Source organism: Lepidochelys olivacea, assembly GCF_965140295.1.
Source record: "Lepidochelys olivacea isolate rLepOli2 genome assembly, chromosome: 1".
Lineage (NCBI taxonomy): Eukaryota > Metazoa > Chordata > Testudines > Cheloniidae > Lepidochelys > Lepidochelys olivacea.
Window position 1 is genome coordinate 297,224,943 of NC_140411.1, and position 23,194 is coordinate 297,248,136.

Consider the following 23,194-nt stretch of genomic DNA (forward strand, 5'->3'; position numbering starts at 1 on the left):
TTGATTGTATCAGTAAGTGAAGTTATTTATAGCTAAGTGTTTGTGTAATAAGCTTGTAAAATGTGTAGTGTGTCCTTCTGTAGTGGCAAGTACACAGAAGATAACAGCCAGCTGCTACTGCCAGTTAGTGGAATTACTCCTTTAGATCAAGCCTTAAAGGTCTGGATTTTGGTCTGAAGACCCTAGATTCAAACCCTACTGACAATCCTGTAAGCATAACAACGCCTACCCTGGATCGTGCCCCATATGAGGGGAGCAAGCAATATTTCTAGACATTAATGAACAACAAGATATTAGAAACAATGTGCAACTCATGTTAAATTACATAGGTTGTGATTGCTTTTTCCAATGTGCTTTTCTGGGAAATTTCTAAGGTGATGTTAGTTATTGAGATCTGAAATAGCCTAGCACAAAAAATCACAACAATTCTGTTTTGAGGGTTGCAAAGGAAACAAGTAAACAGCAGCAAGAACCGTTTGTCATTTGGTGTGTATATGTACTATAGCCTGTCTATCATAATCAAGAGGATGCCCAGAACCTTGCCTAATTAAAAAAACAGATATATTGTATGTGTCACTATTGTCACAACTTCTAGAGGGGCTGCAAAAATGGTTAGCCTTTCGGTGAAGTGTTTGGCAAGCTGCTTCCTCCAAGTGTTATCTGCCCCAGAGCCGAACAGCACCATTTCCAAACGCACCTGAGTTATGGCAGCTCAGGGAGCTATTCTTGAACCCGTGTCTAAGTGTGCGTCACCAATGCCAAATCTCCAGGCACCTGTGAAACTAGATTTTAATGAGAACCGAAATGATCAGCCAAATTGTAATTGCAAATGACTGCTTGGTTAGACTTTGATGCCTATGAGATATCTATTTATAAAATTATACCCATCTTTCTTAAATCATCAGGTCTCGAGGAAGGCAGATATTTGAATTCTGTACTCAGTTTCTTGGAATATTTGTTTGAAAATATATCTTGTTCTTTTATGCACATTGCATATTTAGGGCTCACGGTTTGTTCCTGCCAAATCTTATGAATGTCTGTCTGTGTGAGAGAATGTTTGCAAATTTGGTCCCAAAGTTAAGAAAACTTCACATTTTTTCCCCTCTAATTAGACAATATTTTCCTGTTTTTTCCAATTTTTAAGAGAGTCTTCTGGTTTTTTTTTTCCCCTACCAGCTAACGTATGCCTAGTAGCCAGCTTTTTTACTTAAAATCTTGTACTTGAGTGAATAACTTGCTCTTTTCTCAAAACCCAATAAGAGTAAGAAAACCTCTGATGTTCTGTTTGACTAGGCCACACTATCCCTGAAACACATTTCCCTTACCATGTTAGTAGCATTAAGGAATTGTTTAAAAAAAATTAAGCTGTGACTCCACCAGGTCATATTTTAAATAAGAGTAAAACAAACATATTACATCTTAAGTCTTTCCAAACGGAGGAGATTTTTTTTTTTTTTTTAAAGTGCAGCCCCTCTTTTTATATACCAAAAGGCCCATATGTGCAGCATCTTTTTATAGACTAGAGTTCTTTTTGGGGGTACAGTGAAAGGGATTTTATTCAGATTAACTGTCTCTCAATAAAGTACACAGAATATTATAGTACAGTATGGAGATGAAAGACTTAATGAAGAGAACAGGAGTACTTGTGGCACCTTAGAGGCTAACAAATTTATTAGGACATAAGCTTTCGTGGGCTACAGCCCACTTCATCGGATGCATAGAATGGAACATATCGTAAGAAGATTATACACACACACACACACACACACACACACACAGAGAGAAGGGGGAAGTTGCCATACAAACTGTAAGAGACTAATTAATTAAGATGAGCTATTATCAGCAGGAGGAAAAAAAACTTTTGTAGTGATAATCAAGATGGCCCATTTAGACAGTTGACAAGAAGGTGTGAGGATACTTAACATAGGGGAATAGATTCAATATGTGTAATGACCCAGCCACTCCCAGTCTCTATTCAAACCCAAGTTAATGGTATCTAGTTTGCATATTAATTCAAGCTCAGCAGTTTCTCATTGGAGTCTGTTTTTGAAGCTTTTCTGTTGCAAAATTGCCACCCTTAAATCTTTTACCGAGTGGCCAGAGAAGTGTTCTCCTACTGGTTTTTGAATGTTATGATTCCTGATGTCAGATTTGTGTCTTTATTTATTCTTTTGCATAGAGACTGTCAGGTTTGGCCAATGTACATGGCAGAAGGACATTGCTGGCACATGATGGCATACATCACATTGGTAGATGTGCAGGGGAACAAGCCCCTGATGGCGTGGCTAATGTGATTAGGTCCTATGATGCTGTGACTTGAATAAATGTGAACAGAGTTGGCATCAGGCTTTGTTGCAAGAATAGGTTCCTGGGTTAGTGTTTTTGTTGTAATGCAACAAAATGTTGTTTGTTTTGTTGGAATGCATCCGATGAAGTGAGCTGTAGCTCACGAAAGCTTATGCTCAAATAAATTGGTTAGTCTTTAAGGTGCCACTAGTACTCTTAGTCTCTAAGGTGCCACAGACTAACACGGCTGCTACTCTGAAACCTGTCATTATGCAAGGCACTGCATTTAGCTGTATAGAGTGGAAATCTATCAACTTCATGAAAAAACTCATACAGATACAGACAGACATCTTCCTTTCCAAATGCAAACAGATGGACATCGTACCAAAAGGACTGAAGGTAAAAAATCCATTACAATCTACATACCATACAGACTATGCTGAAAGCTTGTGTCACACGCTCTCAAAGAAACTGCGGAACCACCTGATCAACATCCTCTACAGCAAACAGGGATAGATTAAGAATGAGCTCTCAAAACTGGATACTCTCATAAAAAACAACCTTCCACACAAACTTCCTCGTGGCTGGACTTTACAAAAACTAGACAAGCCATTTACAACACACACTTTGCTTCTCTACAAAAGAAAAAGGACACTAAACTATCTAAACTACTACTTACCACAAAAGGCCACAGCAATGGTTCCCTTAACCCACCCAGCAATATTGTCAATCTATCCAACTATACTCTTAGCCCAGCAGAAGAATCTGTCCTATCTCGAGGCCTGTCCTTCTGCCCCTCCACCCCCATGAACATGATACAGTTCTGTGGTGACCTAGAATCCTATTTTTCATGTCTCCGACTCAAGGAATATTTCCAACACACCTCTGAACAACATACTAATCCACAGAGACCTTCCTACCAACACTACAAAAAGAAGGATTCTAGATGGACTCCTCCTGAAGGTCGAAACAACAGACTGGACTTCTACACAGAGTGCTTCCGCCGACATGCACGGGCTGAAACTGTGGAAAAGCAGCATCACTTGACCCATAACCTCAGCCGTGCAGAACACAATGCCATCCACAGCCTCAGAAACAACTCTGACATCATAATCAAAAAGACTGACAAAAGAGGTGCTGTCGTCATCATGAATAGGTCGGAATACGAACAAGAGGCTGCTAGGCAGCTCTCCAACACCACTTTCTACAAGCCATTACCCTCTGATCCCACTGAGGGTTACCAAAAGAAACTACAGCATTTGTTCAAAAAACTCCCTGAAAAAGCACAAGAACAAATCCTCACAGACACACCCCTGGAACTCCGACCTGGGGCATTCTATCTGCTACCCAAGATCCATAACCTGGAAATCCTGGACGCCCCATCATCTCAGGCATTGGCACCCTGACAGCAGGACTGGCTGGCTATGTAGACTCCCTCCTCAGGCCCTACGCTACCAGCACTCCCAGCTATCTTCGAGACACCACTGACTTCCTGAGGAAATTACAATCCATCAGTGATCTTCCTGAAAACACCATCCTCGCCACTATGGATGTAGAAGCCCTCTACACCAACATTCCACACAAAGATGGACTACAAGCCATCAGGAATAGTATCCCCGATAATGTCATGGCAAACCTGGTGACTGAACTTTGTGACTTTGTCCTCGCCCATAACTATTTCACATTTGGGGACAATGTATACCTTCAAATCAGCGGCACTGCTATGGGTACCCGCATGGCCCCACAGTATGCCAACATTTTTATGGCTGACTTAGAACAACGCTTCCTCAGCTCGACCCCTAATGCCCCTACTCTACTTGCGCTATATTGATGACACCTTCATCATTTGGACCATTTGGAAAAGAAGACCTTGAGGAATTCCACCATGATTTCAACAATTTCCATCCCACCATCAACCTCAGCCTGGACCAGTCTACACAAGAGATCCACTTCCTGGACACTACGGTGCTAATAAATGATGGTCACATAAACACCACCCTATACCGGAAACCTACTGACCGCTATTCCTACCTACATGCCTCCAGCTTTCACCCTGACCACACCACACGATCCATCGTCTACAGCCAAGCTCTGCAATACAACCGCATTTGCTCCAACCCCTCAGACAGAGACAAACACCTACAAGATCTCTATCAAGCATTCTTATAACTACAATATCCACCCGCAGAAGTGAAGAAACAAACTGACACAGCCAGAAGAGTACCCAGATGTCACCTACTACAGGACAGGCCCAACAAAGATAACAACAGAACGCCACTAGCCATCACCTTCAGCCCCCAACTAAAACCTCTCCAACGCATCATCAAGGATCTACAACCTATCCTGAAGGATGACCCATCACTCTCACAAATCTTGGGCATACAGACAGCCCCCCAACCTAAAGCAAATACTCACCAGCAACCACACACCAGAACCACTAACCCAGGAACCTATCCTTGCAACAAAGCCCGTTGCCAACTGTGTCCGCATATCTATTCAGGGGACACCATCATAGGGCCTAATCACATCAGCCACACTATCAGAGGCTCTTTCACCTGCACATCTACCAATGTGATATATGCCGTCATATGCCAGCAATGCCCCTCTGCCATGTACATTGGTCAAACTGGACAGTCTCTACGTAAAAGAATAAATGGACACAAATCAGATGTCAAGAATTATAACATTCATAAACCAGTCGGAGAACACTTCAATCTCTCTGGTCACTCGATTACAGACCTAAAGGTCGCAATATTACAACAAAAAGACTTCAAAAACAGAGTCCAACGAGAGACTGCTGAATTGGAATTAATTTGCAAACTGGATACAATTAACTTAGGCTTGAATAGAGACTGGGAGTGGATGTGTCATTACGCAAAGTAAAACTATTTTCCCATGTTTATTTCCCCACCCGCACCCCCACCGTTCCTCAGAGGTTCCTGTTAACTGCTGGAAATGGCCCACCTTAGAATCATAGAATATCAGGGTTGGAAGGGACCTCAGGAGGTCATCTAGTCCAACCCCCTTGTTCAAAGCAGGACCAATCCCCCAATTTTTGCCCCAGATCCCTAACCAGCCCCCTCAAGGATTGAACTCACAACCCTGGGTTTAGCAGGCCAATGCTAAACTGAGCTATCCCATATATCATTATATCACTTGATTATCACTACAAAAGGTTTTCTTCCCCCCTCCCCCCCGCTGGTAATAGCTCATCTTAAGTGATCACTCTCCTTACAGTGTGTATGATAACACTAATTTTTTTATGTTCTCTGTGTATATAAATCTCCTCACTGTATTTTCCACTGAATGCATCCGATGAAGTGAGCTGTAGCTCACGAAAGCTTATGCTCAAATAAATTGGTTAGTCTCTAAGGTGCCACTAGTACTCCTTTTCTTTTTGTTGTGTGGTTGCTGGAGAGTATTTGCTTCAGGTTGGGGGGCTATCTGTAAGCGAGGACTGGTCTGTCTCCCAAGATCTGTGAGAGTGAGGGATGAAGTATCTTTAAGGGATTGGTTCTGCAAACCTGGTAACAAGTAGTCCTTACTCACATGAGCAGTCCTATTCCTTTTGATGTCAATGGGACTACTCGTATGACTAAGGTTTGGGGAATCAGACCCTCAGTTAGATTTATTCTTTGACCTGATCCTTATTCACACACACCTTTAAGAATTCTGCCAATTATTCCACTTAAAAAGCCACAGAGAGACACAGAAACAGATCATAATTTTAGTCCTATCATGTTAATAAACTAGTAAAACTCTAGGAATATTACAGCACTCTAACTGTCTTGATTGCTTGGTTAAATGTCATTATCCCCCATCTTCACAAGTAAACCTAGAGCAATTCATATTTCTTGCAAATAATTTATGCTATGACTATAGTCTTCTTATTCTTGAATTATCCACAGACATAACAAGTGATTTTTATTTTGTATTACAAACATGACTGTAATTAGCTCGCTAGAAGTACCTGTATTCACTATGCACACTGCAGTATTCCCCTAAGTCACATGGTATTGTTTCTGTTCCCTGACTAGATGATGTAACTATTACAAGGGGCAAGAGTCATTCTTGGCCCATGAATTACCCATGAGCAAGTTGCCACTTTTATGAATTCATTCACTATGTGTAATTATTTGTGCCATCTACAGAGAGCTGTGACAGCACTTCTGCTGCTGCTCTTTATCCACATTAGCATTTGAAATACTTTTGCATTCCGTGAACACTCTTGGGAACAACAAAACACCCAAGTGCTTAGCAGTACGTGAATGGCGGATTGGGAGTTTGTTCTGAATTAAGTGCTGTATTATGTAAATATTTAATGTCCCATGGTGAACTACATTTTAAAAAAATCCTGAAGAACTTGATTGACCAGATTAACATGGCAAAGGGAGAAAATCTCTCCACACAAAATTGAAAGGAACAGAAAGTGTAAAAGAAAAACATACCCCACAACTGGTGGCAGTCACTACAAACCTTGGCTTTTCAGTTATTTAAAAAAAAAAAAAAAGAATAGTAATTAATGGTTTAGATGGAAAGTATTTAATGTAAATGCTAAATGGAGGGGTTTGTTCTTATTCAGCCTTCTTACAATATTTTGAAAGTGAGCTGCAGTTTCAACCACATGAGGCATGAAATCAATTAAAGAACGTTTATGCTTCAGCACACTTGTAACTACACCGTTTAAAATTGTCAATTTACGCTTTAATACATTTTTGTTAATTTCCCAATCTGGATGTGTAATAACTAAAGATATGAACACACAGCATAAGCGTGTCTCTCTAAACCATTTAGTCTTCCTAGATTTTCCTGATAAAAGGCCAGTTTAACTGGTTTGAATTTTACCCCTGTACAAACATGACATGCAAACTTAACTAATAGATCTACTACTGCAGACAAAACCACTAGCCTCTGGCCTTTTCATGACCCCCTTCTGATTAAATAGTATTATGCACTTTAATAGTTTAATTGCTGCACAAAGACTTTAGTGGAGCAAATAGGACATTTATATCAATAAGGTTTAGAACTGACAGCATTATAAAGGAGAAACTTTACACAAGCTGCGTTCTCCACTGTTGGACACAGTATTGCTGTAGGTACAGACAAGGGATACAATCATAGTTCCTGATCCACATGTGGGCGGTACTCCATCTACAGAATATGGAGGAGGGCAGCTTCCTCTACAGCACCATTTCTGCTATTACCTTGGATTCTGTGGAGTAGGGACTGTTCCATGAGCCCTGGAATGAAATCCTGGTGTTACTGATGTTAATGGGAGTTTTGTAATTGACTTGAGTGAGGCCAAGATTTCACTCCTGAACGCCACAAGGGGAGCAGGGAGGCACATTGTTCTCTCCACCAGCTGTGCAGTGCTCAGCACTGAAAGAAAGCACAGCTCTACTATCTTAGCAAGCGGAAATGTATTTCAGTTCATATAATTCTCCAAGAAAATGCCAATATACCTATCCTGGACTGGAGCAGAATCACATGGAAATGAGAGATGCTTGAGTTAAAGCATGAACCCAATGAAGGATTCTACAGGCAAATATTTGTTTTACCTAGGACTTGTCTACACGGAGAAGCACTGCACACTGCAAGGATGTGATTTCTAACCATGCCCATAACATTGCACATTAATTGACCCATATAGACCCTGCCGGTGCACGCTAAAGGTTCCCTAGCACACTTTAACATAGTACTGTTTGAAACAGCATTACATTAAAGCTCACTAGGGAACCTTTAGTGCGCATCAGCAGGGTCTACACAAACCAATTAATGCGCAACATGTCCGTGTGCTTTAGAAATCACCTCCAGCAGGGTCCATTACCCTGCTGTTTAGACAAGCCCTTAAATTAACTGACAAACAAAAACTATATTTAGTGACTTATGTTTGCAGGAGGACACAACCCACCCACACAAATCTTTAAAAGTACGACCATAAAAAGCTGGGAGAACAGACTCCTTTCTGCCTTCATAAGGCTTACAACTCTGTCAATAAAACACTCCAGTGTGTCATTTCCATCTCCAACAGACACCCAAAAGCAACACGAACCCCAGCTCCATCAAACTTGCACTCTAATGCAAAACCTTAACAGTGACCTCATATGTATATTAGTTCTATCAACAGATCAGAATACTGATTGTCACACACAACATTCACTGAGACAAGTTCTTTCAGTTCTACACGGCTGCATGCTGAATTTGGATATCAAACCTGGCAGAATACGACTGTAGGTACAAGTGATCTCAGGGGCATTACCATAGGAACTGTTTCTTATTTTAGGTCTATTAAATGCTTGTGGGTCAAGAATCTGTTTAATAGTACAAAAACTGTAGACCAACACTTCATAGTTGTTACAAAGGACGATGCCAAAGACACATACTGAAGCAATGACTACAGCACAGAAAATGAAGTTCTGTTTTTCATTACTTTAGGTTACAAAGCTCAGCAATTGCACTGAGCCTCCCACAATTCTTCTCTTCTGACTCTTGCACTCTCAATATAAAAACAACAAACAAACCCTCCATGCTTCCTAGTTATGTTCACATGCTATTAAATTCATGTCTTGTTAAAACAAACACCTGCAGAGTCTTTATAGTCTTAGTCTTAATGTCTTCTACACTGTTTAGAAAATGTTTTTTCTTATATCAAGTACAGCATGCTTAGTTTCTCTAGCGTACACTTAACTATTTCACAGTGGAACAGACAACCCTTTTCCTGACCTGCTCCTGCTAGGCCAGGCTTGTTTCGTGGTGCTCCTCCTCTCCCCCCCCCCCCCCCCCGTCTTCTCTCCCATTGAATACAGACAGGTTTCAGAGTAGCAGCCGTGTTCGTCTGTATCCGTAAAAAGAAAAGGAGTACTTGTGGCACCTTAAAGACTAACAAATTTATTAGAGCATAAGCTTTCGTGAGCTACAGCGCACTCTCACGAAAGCTTATGCTCGAATAAATTTGTTAGTCTCTAAGGTGCGACAAGTACTCCTTTTCTTTTTATTGAATACAGAGTAAGTCATCTCAAACTGCCAAATCCAAACAACCAAATAAAATTCTTCCAGCTGTCTGTGCAAAGAGGAAAAATGGGAAATCAGTGCAAGGCCAGTTGCATTTGCTGTTGGCAAATGCTCTTACACACAGCTCAATGGTTAGTTCTTGTTTTTTAAAATGTGGTATTAGAAACCTCAGGGTTGGGGTTAGTTACCCTCTGGGGTTTGGCACATCTGTAGTTGCAAACCAGACCATTTGAATCCACAGCATCCAATACATCATTTTCTATGAAATTACAAGGCCTGGGTGCCAAGAAATGTTAGGATGAAGTGGTTTAAAGGATGTACTTTAAGATGTACGATGTACTTTAACAAGAATGGTGTCCTTAAAAAGAAAAAAATTATTTTGTCATTAACATACCTGACCTTTCCATGCCTATATTAATAAACCTTCTTCATAACCTGTATCTGTTGCTTTTAAAAGATCCATTGGTGTTTGGTCAACCTCTTATCATAATCTGTGCATAGATTTTGTTCAAATTCCAAAAATGGTCACCACACATTATAAAATCTACTTGATCCTGATATAAGGCTGTCATTTTTCTATTAAATGGGCTTCCCGTACTTTATTTCTCCACGTCACTGACGTTAGGGGATCTGTCCTTGTCCAAAAACAAGCTAATCTCACATCAGGTAATTGTCTTATCAGTGGGTCCTTCCTCAAATCAATAATCTCTAAAGTAATAGAGCCACTTTGGATTCTGTGGGTAGCCGAACTTCAGATGTCTTGAAAGTTCTATTTGTTATTTTCCTCCAAAAGACTATTGCCTTAAGGCGTTCCCATCATAATGCAGGAAGGTCCCTATTCTTCCACATCCTTTTCAGTACTTATGACTAGAGCTCAGCAAATAATGGGGTATTTTGGTTCAAGAACCAAATCGAAAAATCCAAAAGAAAATCCAGTTCGATTCAAACCAAATCAATTGGCGGGGGGGGGGGGACGACACTCTGGTTTTGATTTGGCTGTTTTTCACCCTTTGTGGGTTTTTTTTAAAATAGGCTAAATTTGAAATAAAAATATTGGTTTGATTAAAAAAATTGAAACATTTAGTTTCAACTCCCTCTCTCCTCCCAACCAAAACTATTAGACAAATTCAATCCAAATTTGGCCAAAAGTTTTTGGCTCTGAAAAATGCATTTTTTTATGAAAAACCATTTGTCTATGTAACAGAGTGGCTTGCCTCTTAAAAGGCTGGAGGGCCTGTGGCTAGCCAACTCTGATAACTAATGAGGCACTACTGGGAAAGATCAAGTGACTTAGTGATAAAGAGAAGTGGGAGGAAGTTCAGGAGACGACAGGTTTCAGAGTAGCAGCCATGTTAGTCTGTATCCGCAAAAAGAAAAAAGAGTACTTGTGGCACTTTAGAGACTAACAAATTTATTTGAGCATAACCTTTCGTGAGCTACAGCTCACTTCATGGGATGCATCCGATGAAGTGAGCTGTAGCTCACGAAAGGTTATGCTCAAATAAATTTGTTAGTCTCTAAAGTGCCACAAGTACTCTTTTCTTTTTTCAGGAGATGAGAGGCTCCTACAGGAAAGACCCTGACATCAGGAGAGTTTGGAGTCCAGTGAGTGGGAGGCTCCTGGGGGAAACTCTGCCTGGCTTTGCACTGGGAGGCCAGAGCCGGAAAGCTGAGCTCTAGTTAGGAAGAGCTGGGAAGGCTGGCTGAGAGAACAGAGCGGGACAGAAAAGAACTCCGGTTATGATATAAGATGCCAGAGCTAAACAAGAACACATGTTCATATATTGTGGTTATTTTGGGAAACTGAGGATTGTTTTGAACTGTTACTGTTATTAAACCAGTACCAGGCAGGGGTGGTATTAACCCAGAGGGAAGCCATTATGCCATTCTAAAAGGGCTGTGAAGGGGGGAAAACAGAGGCAGGATGCTGCAGAGTGACCTTTGGGCACAAGAGAGCACTCAGGAGGCAGCGGCCAAGTTACAGTCAAGTTTTGCCCAGCTCTATTAATAACTCTTTAAATACATTTTATATGAAATAAGGTACCATTCATAAAGGCTAATAATTTTTCTTAATGGTTACATAACTAGATGAGTCCTTCCTCCAGATATTTTCCCCAATCATAAAACTGGAGGGGACCTCGGGAGGTCATCTAGTCCAGTCTCCTGCACTCTTGGCAGGACTAAGTATTATCTTGACCCTCTCTGACAGGTGTTTATCTAACCTTCTGTGATAAATGAAGGGGGTAGGGACACAGAACAACTATGCCGTGAGAAACTTGGGGCCAGGTTTGAAAAATCATCGGTATCATATCTAGAAACTACTCATTTGAAATCCCAGATAGGTAAGTAGATCAGGAAATGTCTAGGAAGATGTGATTAGGTTTCTCTTTTTATGGCTTGTGGATTCTTCTGGGCTAACCCCAAATGCTTTTGTTTTGCTTGTAACCTTTAAGCTGGACCTCAAGAATGTTATTCTTGATGCTTAATCTTTGTAAGTGTTTTTTTGTTTTTGTTTTTTTTAAATCTAGCAGTAGCCTGAGTTTCCAGATGTATTTTCTCTCTTTATTTTTAATAAAATTTACCTTTTTTAAAAACAGGATTGGATGTGTGTGTCCTAAGAGGTTTGTGCACATGTTGTTTAATTAGCTGGTAGCAACAGCTGATTTCCTTTGTTTTCTTTCTCAGCTCTCCCCTGGGGGAGAGGGGGCAGGGAGGTGATGAAAGGGCTTGAGGGTACCCCACAGGAAGGATTCCCAAGTGCGCCTTCCTGGGTCCTCAAAGGGGTTTTGCACTTGGGTGGTGGCAACATCTACCCATCCAAGGTCAGAGAAAAGCTGTAACCTTGGGAGTTTAGTACAAGCCTGGAGTGGCCAGTATTAATTTTTAGAATCCTTGCGGGCCCCCACCTTCTGCACTCGAAGTGGCAGAGTGGGGAAATCAGCCTTTACACCTGCTCTTAAAAATCTCCAACGATGGAGATTCCACAACCTCTGTAGGCAATTTATTCCAGTGCTTAACCACCCTGACAGCTGGGAAGTTTTTCCTAATGTCCAACCTAAACTGTCCTTACTGCAACCCAAGCCCATTGCTTCTTGTCCTGGCCTCAGAGGTTAAGGAGAACAATTTTTCTCCCTCCTCCGTGTATCAACATTTTATGTACTTGAAAACTGTTATGTCTCTTCTCCAGACTGAACAAACCCTATTTTTTCCCAATCTTCCCTCATAAAGGTTTTCTAGACCTTTAACCATTTTTGTTGCATCTTTCCTGAAATGTGGCTCCCAAAACTGGACACAATACTCCAGGGTGATTTATTTCAGATCCTTTCCTCATTTTTCTATAAAGGTATTCTTATATTCTAGATACCTCAGTAACAATTTGTTATACCTATGTTTCTTAACATTTTGACGTTGGTGACCCCTTATTCAAAGTGAAAAACGTTCACAGCCCTTATATTTACTATAAAAAATACTAAAGAGTATCAATGATAGGTCTGTATAATTTCTGTATGTTTTTGCAAGAGGTTGACAGAGACTACTAGACTTTCAGAGGCAAGAGGGTGCAGGGAGCGGGGGAGTTAGTTTTTCTTTGTTTCAGATTGTACTAAAATTTCCAATACCTCGCAACCCCCTTGATTGCCTTTTCCCATCCCCTTCTGGTTCATGACCCACTGGTTTAGAAACACTGTTATACGATATGGAGATCAGGTCCTTTGAGGTGGCCTTTTTGGAGTTAGGAATTTTATCCTTGTTAACAGTCTTCTGAAATCTGGACTTTCTTCATGGGTTTTGATACAATGCTTTAGTTGCAAAATAGCTAATGCTAGTGTATCAATACATAGCATAAGTTCTTTGATGTTAATTTCCATAATTGAATCATTACGGAATATTTGGCCAATGGTTGTATAGCTTTGCACCTCAGACATGATATATTGTATTAAACAGGCCTGGTTGTTTTTAACTGCCTATTATGGTAAGTTTTCTTTATGAATCAGAGCTGAGAAAAGCTTGGTTATTTTACTTCAGTTCTGTTTTAGCTAGGATGACCAGATGTCCCGATTTTATAGGGACAGTCCTGATAATCAGGGCTTTTTCTCATATAGACACCTATTATTCCCCATCTTCTGTCCCAATTTTTCACATTTGCTATCTGGCCACCTTAGTTTTAGCCAGTTAGGTGCTTGGGGCAAATAGTGAAACTGGAAACTTTTTTTTGTGAATAATAATGACAGAAAAAACTCTACCACCTCTGGCTTATTCAGCAGCAAATTCTGAGAGATGTTTTGTCTTTAAAAAAACCCTCGTGGATTGTGTTAAATAAGTTAAACTTTTAAGGAAGCCATTGTGATATACATATTTAATAAATATCACAGGCACATAAGAAAACATAAAATAATTGCTGGTAGAGTTAGCAAATAACACAAACTAGTTAAATGGTAAATGACAGATCAGTTCTAAAGAGTGATCTGGATTGCATGGACTCATTTGAACAGAATGCATTTTAATACTGCTGAATACAAAGTGATATACACAGGACCCAGTAAAATAACTTCACTTACAAGATCAGGGAGTGTATTTTGGAGAGCCAGGGCTTAGGGGGTTATGGTGTATATCAGCTGACCATGAGCTCCGACATAGTGGCTAAGAGAACAAATGCTATTCTTCGATATTTAAGGTGGTGTTATTTTAAGACCGTTACTGGAATCCAGTATTCAGTTTTGGTGTCCGTACTTCAAAAAGGATGTCAATGAATAGGAGAAAGTTCAGAAAAGAGCTACAAGAATGATTTTGAGGTCCGGAACATCTCTCTTAAGAGTGGGAAAAACTTAAAAAACTTGATCTAATGAATTTTTCCAAGAGATGGTTAAGAGATGACTCATCATTGTCTGTAAGTGTACATGAAGAGATGATATTTAATAGAGGGCTCTGATCTGGCAGTCAAACAACAAGATTCAATTATTGGAAGCTGAAGCTAGACAAAGTCAGACTGGAAATGTGGTGTAAATGTTTAACAATGAGGGTTACAATTGAAATAATTTATCTAGAGAAATGGTGGATTTTCCATCACTTAAAGTCTTTAAATTAAGACTTGAGATATGCTATAGATCAAAGAAAGATATGGGCTAGATGTAGAAGTTGCCTGGTGAAATTCTATGGCATATGTCATTCAGGTGATCGGACTAGATGATTATAATGGTCCCTTTCTGGCCTTAACATCTATGAATATGTGAAAGGTTTTTTTATTTCAATAGATTTTTATAGAATACAAATTCTTTAAACCCCTGGTACTGATCAGTACACTAAAGAGGGTACAGAACTGCCAAAATCCTTCCCACTCTTTCACTTATTTAAGTTGGAGAATCTTAAAGAATCTCACTCAACATTTTACTATCTCGTAGTAGTGTTTTCCCAGAGGACCAACACTCCATGAAACTAGGACTAATAGCATCTAATTACTGACATATATATGAGTGACTAATATTAAAACACTGCCAAGATCAGACAAGCATTCCAAATCCATCATAGACTCAATGGTTCTCACAAGGTGCACTGCAGTCCCCGAGTCCCTTGGAAGCATTCACTTGTAGGGTCCAGCCCCTTTTCTTCTGTATAACATTAAACGTATAACATAAAGCCTTGTATTAACTGGGTTAACTATTTCATGGCTACTAACCCCTGTTATTCATCCTAAGGTTTTATTCTGCTGTCCCTTTCCATAATATCCGAGGGCCTTCCATGAGACATAGGCTGGGAATAGTGAAGTCCTTAATGGATTTCATAGAATATACTCTATTTAGGGTAGGGATTATTTTTTGTTTGGTGATTTTTGGATTTGTTTAGTTTGTTTTTCTTGGGTTTTTTTGCAGATAGAGGGGTGTTGGTGGTATTTACAACAGAGGGAAGGTCATTCTGCTGGAAAGGTGGAAAGGCTTTGTCATTCAGAAAGAAGGTCTTGCAAATTCCTAAAGTTTGCCAGACTCTAGATTCCTTTTTGTTTCTTAAATGTTCCGACATCCTCCAGAGATTGTAAATTACAGTTACTGCAAAACAATATTTATGTTCTAGTTACAAATGTATATTCCCATCTACATGTGTTTTAGAAGATTTGTGGGAAAATAAAAACTATTTAAAAAAAAAGTGAGGTAGCATTCATGTGTGGGAGTTCGGGCATGATCACATTCTATTCTATTTTGTTGCTGGGATGCTGTGTAGTAAGTGAAAGTAAAATGGGGACAGAGTAAGATGGTAGAAGGAAGAGGGGAAGAAGAGATGCATGTAAACCAAAGTCTAAGATGTGTAGAAGGAGAAGCAGGCAGAGAACATGAGCAATAATTAACAATTTACAGGGATATTTACAGGGATGATCGTTGTTCTGTGTTTGTACAGTACCTAGCACAACAGGGTCCTCCTAGTTGATGACTAGGGCTCCTAGGTACTACGCTATTACAATAATAAATAAAAACTGCACTCCAAAATTTCTGAATTCCCACCATATTTGTCTGTGTATGGGCAAGAAATTCCACTTAACACAAATATATTTTAAAAAAATGAAATCCAACTGTCTGTCCGTCTTCATATGCTAGAGAGGCAGTGAACATGGGGACCAGAAACTCATGAATTCTAAATCCACCTCTTCCACTTTACTATGTGGCACTGGGTGAGACCTTCATTTCTCTTTTCCTTAGTTTCCCCATCTGCAGATCAGAGATAGTACTTACCCACCTGAGAGATTCTCACATGAAAGATGCTAGATAAATGCAAAGTATGCAAGTTAAATCTAAAACTAACCTAAGAATTTGTGTTTTTCAGATTCAGTCCCTGTCAACAAGTTTCTCTCAATCTTTTGACAAAGTTTGTAGAAAAACTGCCTGTGGAAACAGCAACAGAACTATTGTCATACTGAATGGTTCTGGCATTATCTCCAGAATCTTGCTCTCCCAAATACTGAAAGAGTACCAAAGCTGCAATATAAAAAGTATGAAAGCAATTCCTGTAGCTGCAGTGAAAAAAAAGGATTTTTCTTCTATTTGATTTCTTTTTTGGTGGTTGTCACTGCTTTGTGCCAGCCAGTCACTTCATTTAGTATTCCAGCATGAGCCTAGTATAACAATAAATAGCAGAGCAGAGCAAGTTGCATACTAACCCTTCTATGCATATGCTCAGCCTAATATGTTTTGGCTGAACAGCAAACCAAATTGCCCTGCTGATCCATCTCCAATTATTCTGCAACAGACATTCAGCCTGTAGTGCGCTTCAAAATGAAGGCTGAGATGTACCTTAATTAATTTTTAGTTAGATTACTAAACAGAGAAACAACTGAAGAATAACAGAAGTGACAGGAGTGGCGCAGAACAGACAATGTTTTGTACTGTAGGGATTCATATCCAATATGTAAATCCCAGAGGGAAAATATCTCCACATGAAAATAAAACTGAAAATGATGTAGACTTTGTTAAAAGACCAGATGCATTAGGTCACTGAGTCTAATACCAGCACCAGCACCTAGTGCAGAGTAGACCAATTTGAAATATTCCACCAACTGTGTGGCTTGCAGTAAACTATAGCAGAAAGTTAGTTATAGTTTGGTAGGTCAGGAAATCTCCTGACAATTGACATATTCTTTTACTGATTGGAGAATTTGGCACATACATATATGATTTATCTTTCTACAGTATCATTCAGGCCCAAGTAGTGGCGTGCATTACAGAACATCATAGCGTGTACACAATATTTTATGTAAGTAAATTATTTAGAAAACAATTTATTGTGCTCTAAATGTACTTACTTATGTAGGGTATTGTGAGATTTTGAATAGCAAAAGAAGAAGAATGAGAATGGGTGGGAAATAGGAAGCATTGAGTAGTCTGAGAAAATAATTAGTGCACCCTCTGGGGAGGGCAGAATTAAAAGCAAAGGTAATGAGGTAAAGAATCACTATAATTATTCTTCTGTATTTGTACGACAGTAGCATCCAGATGGTCAGTTATGATAGGAGCTCCACTGTGCTGGATGCTGAACAAAACATAAAAAGAAGTTAGGATCTACAGGGGATCTTGAAGGAGAGAAATGTGCTGGATTCAGAAATGGGGAGGAAGCCGCTGAAGATTGGTGATGAATTTAAGAGGCAGCACCATTAAGGACATCTGTTCAGAATGGGGTAGGGAGAACTAACTAGAAACAGTGGCTTAAGAGCTACGAAAAATTTAAGACAGACAAACAACTGGGTCAAATATGAAATCTTTTTTAAAAAAGAAGAGGTATAGTACCTGGCAGGCATTAGCAGAAAGAGATACGGATTGGTTCACCTGTACGGTGCAAAGCAGCATCCTGCAAAAGATGTTTCAGTGGTCATAGCAGCACATTTTCAAGACCAGATAGATGAGAGGTTAGTGTACAGGTTAATAAACCTAGGTTCTCAAAGAGGGGGCAACTGTTTGATTTGAGTCGGCAGGAGATGAGATGTTGGAGTTTTGGCCAATAATGCTTTCCTTATCAATTGGATATCAGTTTTGGCTAGGACGAACCTACGGTTGTTATGGCAGATTTGGGAGTTGATGAGATTGAGGCAGGCAGACAGGCTGAACAGTGAATTGAGTGTATCTGCAGAGAAAGGATACCCAAACTAAAATTCAGAAAAGAAAATCAGTAGGGAGAGAAAGAGGGGCTAATGAGTGACTAGTAAAAGGCATTGTCATGAAGACGACCTATTTATTGCCAAACACACACAAGTACACCTAGAATAGAGCAAAACTAAAAACAAACTGCCTGAGACTGCAGCAAACTACCCCAGGCAAGTGACAAGGATGCTGTGCTGAATGGCTCTTCCATTTGTGAAAATTGCCTTTTACATTTCCTCTAGGGAGAGCACTGAGAAATTTAGGAAATCCCCACACATACATACAAACCAATTTAGATGCAATATGTGGTCTGGCACTAGCAAAAGAACACAACATTTTGCAGAGCTGTCCATAGTAAATCATTCAAGATGGTTTCTAGAGAGAAAATTGTTTTTGGAATTTTAGCTCCTGCAGTAACCACACTTCAATTCCCATTCCACCACTTACGCTCAGTATCTAGAAGCTTCAGAAACAAACCGATGTCACAAATATAACTCTCCCTTTGCAAACAATTTGCCTCTAAAATATAGAGATGTCCATGCACTGCAAAAATATCCTTCCAACTTGCTATAAGCCCAACCAGAGGGCTAGACCCTGCAGTCCTTACTCAGCCAAAACTCCCACTGACTCAATGGGAGTATTGCATGACTACAAATTTCAAGAGAAGGCCCGTTTAATACTAATATATATCAGGGGCTGCTTTTTTGGTAAATGCACGTGCACACTTGTGTGATAAGGCTGGAGGCAAACATGTGAACTGCTAACTTCTCTGACTAGCAGTTTATTATCCCCGATAATGTCACGGCTAACCTGGTGGCTGAACTTTGTGACTTTGTCCTTACCCATAACTATTTTACATTTGGGGACAATCAGATCAGCGGCACTGCTATGGGTACCCGCATGGCCCCACAGTATGCCAACGTTTTTATGGCTGACTTAGAACAACGCTTCCTCAGCTCTCATCCCCTAAAGCCCCTACTCTACTTGCGCTATATTGATGACATCTTCATCATCTGGACCCATAGAAAAGAAGCCCCTGAGGAATTCCACCATGATTTCAACAATTTCCATCGCACCATCAACTTCAGCCTGGTCCAGTCCACACAAGAGATCCACTTCCTGGACACTACAGTGCTAATAAATGATGGTCACATAAACACCACCCTATACCGGAAAACTACTGACCGCTATTCCTACCTACATGCCTCCAGCTTTCACCCTGACCACACCACACGATCCATCGTCTACAGCCAAGCTCTGCGATACAACCGCATTTGCTCCAACCCCTCAGACAGAGACAAACACCTACAAGATCTCTATCAAGCATTCTTACAACTACAATACCCACCCGCAGAAGTGAAGAAACAGATTGATAGAGCCAGAAGAGTTCCCAGAAGTCACCTACTACAGGACAGGCCTAACAAAGAAAATAACAGAACGCCACTAGCTGTCACCTTCAGCCCCCAACTAAAACCCCTCCAACACATTATTAAGGATCTACAACCTATCCTGAAGGATGACCCAACACTCTCACAAATCTTGGGAGACAGGCCAGTCCTTGCCTACAGACAGCCCCCCAACCTGAAGCAAATACTCACCGGCAACCACATACCACACAACAGAACCACTAAGCCAGGAACCTATCCTTGCAACAAAGCCCGTTGCCAACTGTGCCCACATATCTATTCAGGGGACACCATCATAGGGCCTAACAACATCAGCCACACTATCAGAGGCTCGTTCACCTGCACATCCACCAATGTGATATATGCCATCATATGCCAGCAATGCCCCTCTGCCATGTACATTGGTCAAACTGGACAGTCTCTGCGTAAAAGAATAAATGGACACAAATCAGATGTCAAGAATTATAACATTCATAAACCAGTCGGAGAACACTTCAATCTCTCTGGTCACACGATTACAGACATGAAAGTTGCGATATTACAACAAAAAAAACTTCAAATCCAGACTCCAGCGAGAAACTGTTGAATTGGAATTCATTTGCAAATTGGATACAATTAACTTAGGCTTGAATAGAGACTGGGAGTGGCTAAGTCATTAGGCAAGGTAACCTATTTCCCCTTGTTTTTTCCTACCCCCCACCCAGACATTCTTGTTAAATCCTGGATTTGTGCTGGAAATGGCCCACCTTGATTATCATACACATTGTAAGGAGAGTGGTCACTTTAGATAAGCTATTACCAGCAGGAGAGTGGGGTGGGGGGAGATATTTTTCATGCTTTGTGTGTATAAAAAGATCTTCTACACTTTCCACAGTATGCATCAAATGAAGTGAGCTGTAGCTCACGAAAGCTTATGCTCAAATAAATTGGTTAGTCTCTAAGGTGCCACAAGTACTCCTTTTCTTTTTGCGAATACAGACTAACACGGCTGTTACTCCGAAATATTTCATGGTAAACATCCTCTCCATAAAAAACAAGGAGTCCTTGTGGCACCTTAGAAAATAAAATTTGAGCATAAGCTTTCGTAGCTCTACAGTTCCTGTAAAAAACCTCAGACATGTGACCTGAATATTCATGTATTAACAGAGCATGCACTTTACAAGACTGCATAACAGTTTCAGCAGAACTCTGTGATGGAATTTCTCTGTGTAACAACTTATGAGATCACCCCTGCCCACTTTGTAGTTAAATTTCCAAAATATCTTTGTTGTTCCAAACTGGTGTATCCTGCAAGTACGTAACCCATGATAGCTGGCTTTGGGAGCTGAACCCAGCCCAGATCCAGAGCTGATATACATCCCTGAACAGAAAACAATTGAGTTGTTCTCTGAGGGACAGAATGGAAAGCAAAAGTCATGAAGTGATTATAAAATTCCAGTGCTGATCCACCCATTCATGGGGGGGAGTGGAGTAAAACTGTGTTACTTTGGGTCACACCAAGTGGAAAACTAGTTTTGCATTCTTCCCTTTAGTATTATGCACATACTCCCTAAGGGCCGGATTCAAAGTCCATTGAAGTCAGTGGAAAAATTCCCACTGATTTCAATGAACTTTGGATCAGGGCCAAAATCTGTGCAGTTTTGTACTGAACTCATAATAAACCCCAAGAAGCTAGTAACATGCTTTAGTTTTAGTGGCACTTCACAAGAGTGAGTGTTTACAGACAACTATGCCTTCATGAGTATCAAACAGTGCTAGTATCTTCATTTTTGCTATTTTCTACAAATACAAAAATTCAATCCCAATGTTCTGAAAATATCAACACTGTTTAATTGGCATTAGAACTACTCATTAGCTTTTGAATATTAGTAAACAGAAATCCTATTTATGTTAAAACTTAACATATAGAAATCTACTTACTCTCCCTTTGATGAATCCAGGATAATATCTGATACCCAATCTCTTCCATTGGCATGTACCACTGACAAAGATAACACATGTCAGCGGGCTGCATTTTGTTTTTTTAAATCAACTTATGTAGAAACAAGAGGCTTCTGGATGCCATGGGTATTATCATCCAAAAACATAGGACCAGATCCTCAGCTGGTGTAAATCAATGTATCGCCATGGAAGCGAATGAAACCACATCAGTTTACACCAGCAGAAGATCTAGTCCATTATGTATGTAGTCTGGAAGGGAGATACTCTGACAGAATTCACTCCAATATTAAATACAGAAGTAATGGCTCTGAGGAGTTGCTGTTGGTACAGAAACTAGTATATAATCCTAATGGACATAACATTCTCCAGTCATTTAACTATTGGGAGTATACATGTTCCAGTGAAAAGTCATTCTCCCTTGGGCCAGTCTTCTCCCTGCTTTGCTCATTGCTTCCCCACCCCCTTAAGGCACTTAAGCCTGGCAAGGCAAGTGAGCAGGGGATCCTGTGTGTGTCATGGAAACTGAATTCTTTTCATTATCTAAAGGTACTGGGCCAATCTCACCCCCACCTTCCTCCAAAACAGGCTCTATGATCTGGGATCCTAGCTACATCCTCATGGTTACTGCAAAGTGCTTCCCCTGTGACATCAAACTGAGTTCCTTTTTCTCTTCAAAAACAGGCCAGTTTATGGGTAAAATTTTCTATATATTTATGCACACTAAAGTAGCTCAATATTGTCTTTCACATGAAAGGAGGAAAGATTTTCAGGCTAACTGTGGAAGACAACCCATTTCTACATGCATCACTTGTGCTGACAAATTCACAGCATTTTCTATCTCACCATTATCTGGAGAAGTCCCAGACCTTGCACTTGAAACTTGCAGAACAAAAGCAGATCATAAAACTAAACTCTGCAATTCACTCACAACTGCACATGTAAACCAGGTATCTTTCTGCCTCTCACCCACATTCACACGCTCACTGCAGGGGCAGCTTCATTCATTCCAGTAAAATCTCGGGGCCGCATTTTCAAACGTGGGCGTCTAAATATAAGCACATGAACTCCAGCCTCAGGCATCTCTTTGGCCTCAGCTCTTCAAGCAGTTCAGAGCCAAAAAGAACCGCCAAGGGGTTTAGCTTTCCACGTGAACTGAAAGAGCACGCTGCGAGAGAAACTTTCTCAGGTGCGCAGCAGGGCTGGCAAACGGAGAGTTTCAATAAGCGAAATCAAAAATCCCCACGTGCGATTGAAGCCCTCACACAGTACGATCCTCGCCCCTCCTCCTCCCCAGAAGGAGAGTCGAAACCACTCTCCTAAAATTAATCCCAAGTAAGGGGCGCTTCCTCCCTTCCTGAGGTGTGGGGTCGGGGCTATCACACCCTCTCCACCGCGACCCCCTCCACGTGTCAGCACTTAGCTCCAGGACTCCCCCTTCTATTTCTAAGGTGCCGGCTCTTCATCTCGCTCCCAGCCAGCCGTGATCAAACTCTTACTTACCAACCTCCCCATCCTCTTCCTCCTCCTCCTCCTCCTCCACTTCCAGCAGCACGTCCTGGTTCTCCACTGTCATCCTCCCGCAAGTTTTGTCCCCCCTCCCTCCTTTGTGCCGACTCGGCCTCGCACACAAGTTCGCCCCCTTCCCTGGAGCGGGGTCTGGCGCGACGCCGAGCCCTGCCCGGCAGCTGCCCCGAGCTCCGCCGGCGAAGTCCCGGCCGCGCAGCAGCGAGCTCGGGGCGGGGCGGGGCGGGGCGGACGCCTGGGGCGGCTAGACTCGTACAGAGCCAAGTGCGGGCAGGGCTGCAACCTCCACCCTCCTCGCGAGCGTCACTCAAGGGCGGGGGGGGAGAGACGGGGCTCTCGTTGCCCTGACAGACAGGCCAGCAGAAGGGGAAGGAGTGACGAGCCCATCCTCCCCTTTTTGTGCAACGCCCA

At 41.1% G+C, this 23,194-nt stretch overlaps 1 protein-coding gene across 2 annotated transcripts in view; it reads right to left on the reverse strand.

The window, feature by feature from the left end:
• ANO6 (anoctamin 6) overlaps positions 1 to 22,988 on the reverse strand; it is a 135,939-nt gene extending 112,951 nt beyond the window's left edge. Inside the window, exon 1 of one of the 2 annotated variants that reach the window (XM_084621058.1) lies at positions 22,760 to 22,988. In XM_084621058.1, coding sequence (XP_084477184.1) covers positions 22,760 to 22,832 — 73 coding nt within the window. In that variant the 5' untranslated portion in view covers positions 22,833 to 22,988. Of the gene's footprint in view, positions 1 to 21,238; positions 21,290 to 22,759 lie in introns of those variants that run through there. The other variant, XM_084621059.1, reaches the window with a different exon arrangement.
• Positions 22,989 to 23,194: the final 206 nt, after the last annotated feature.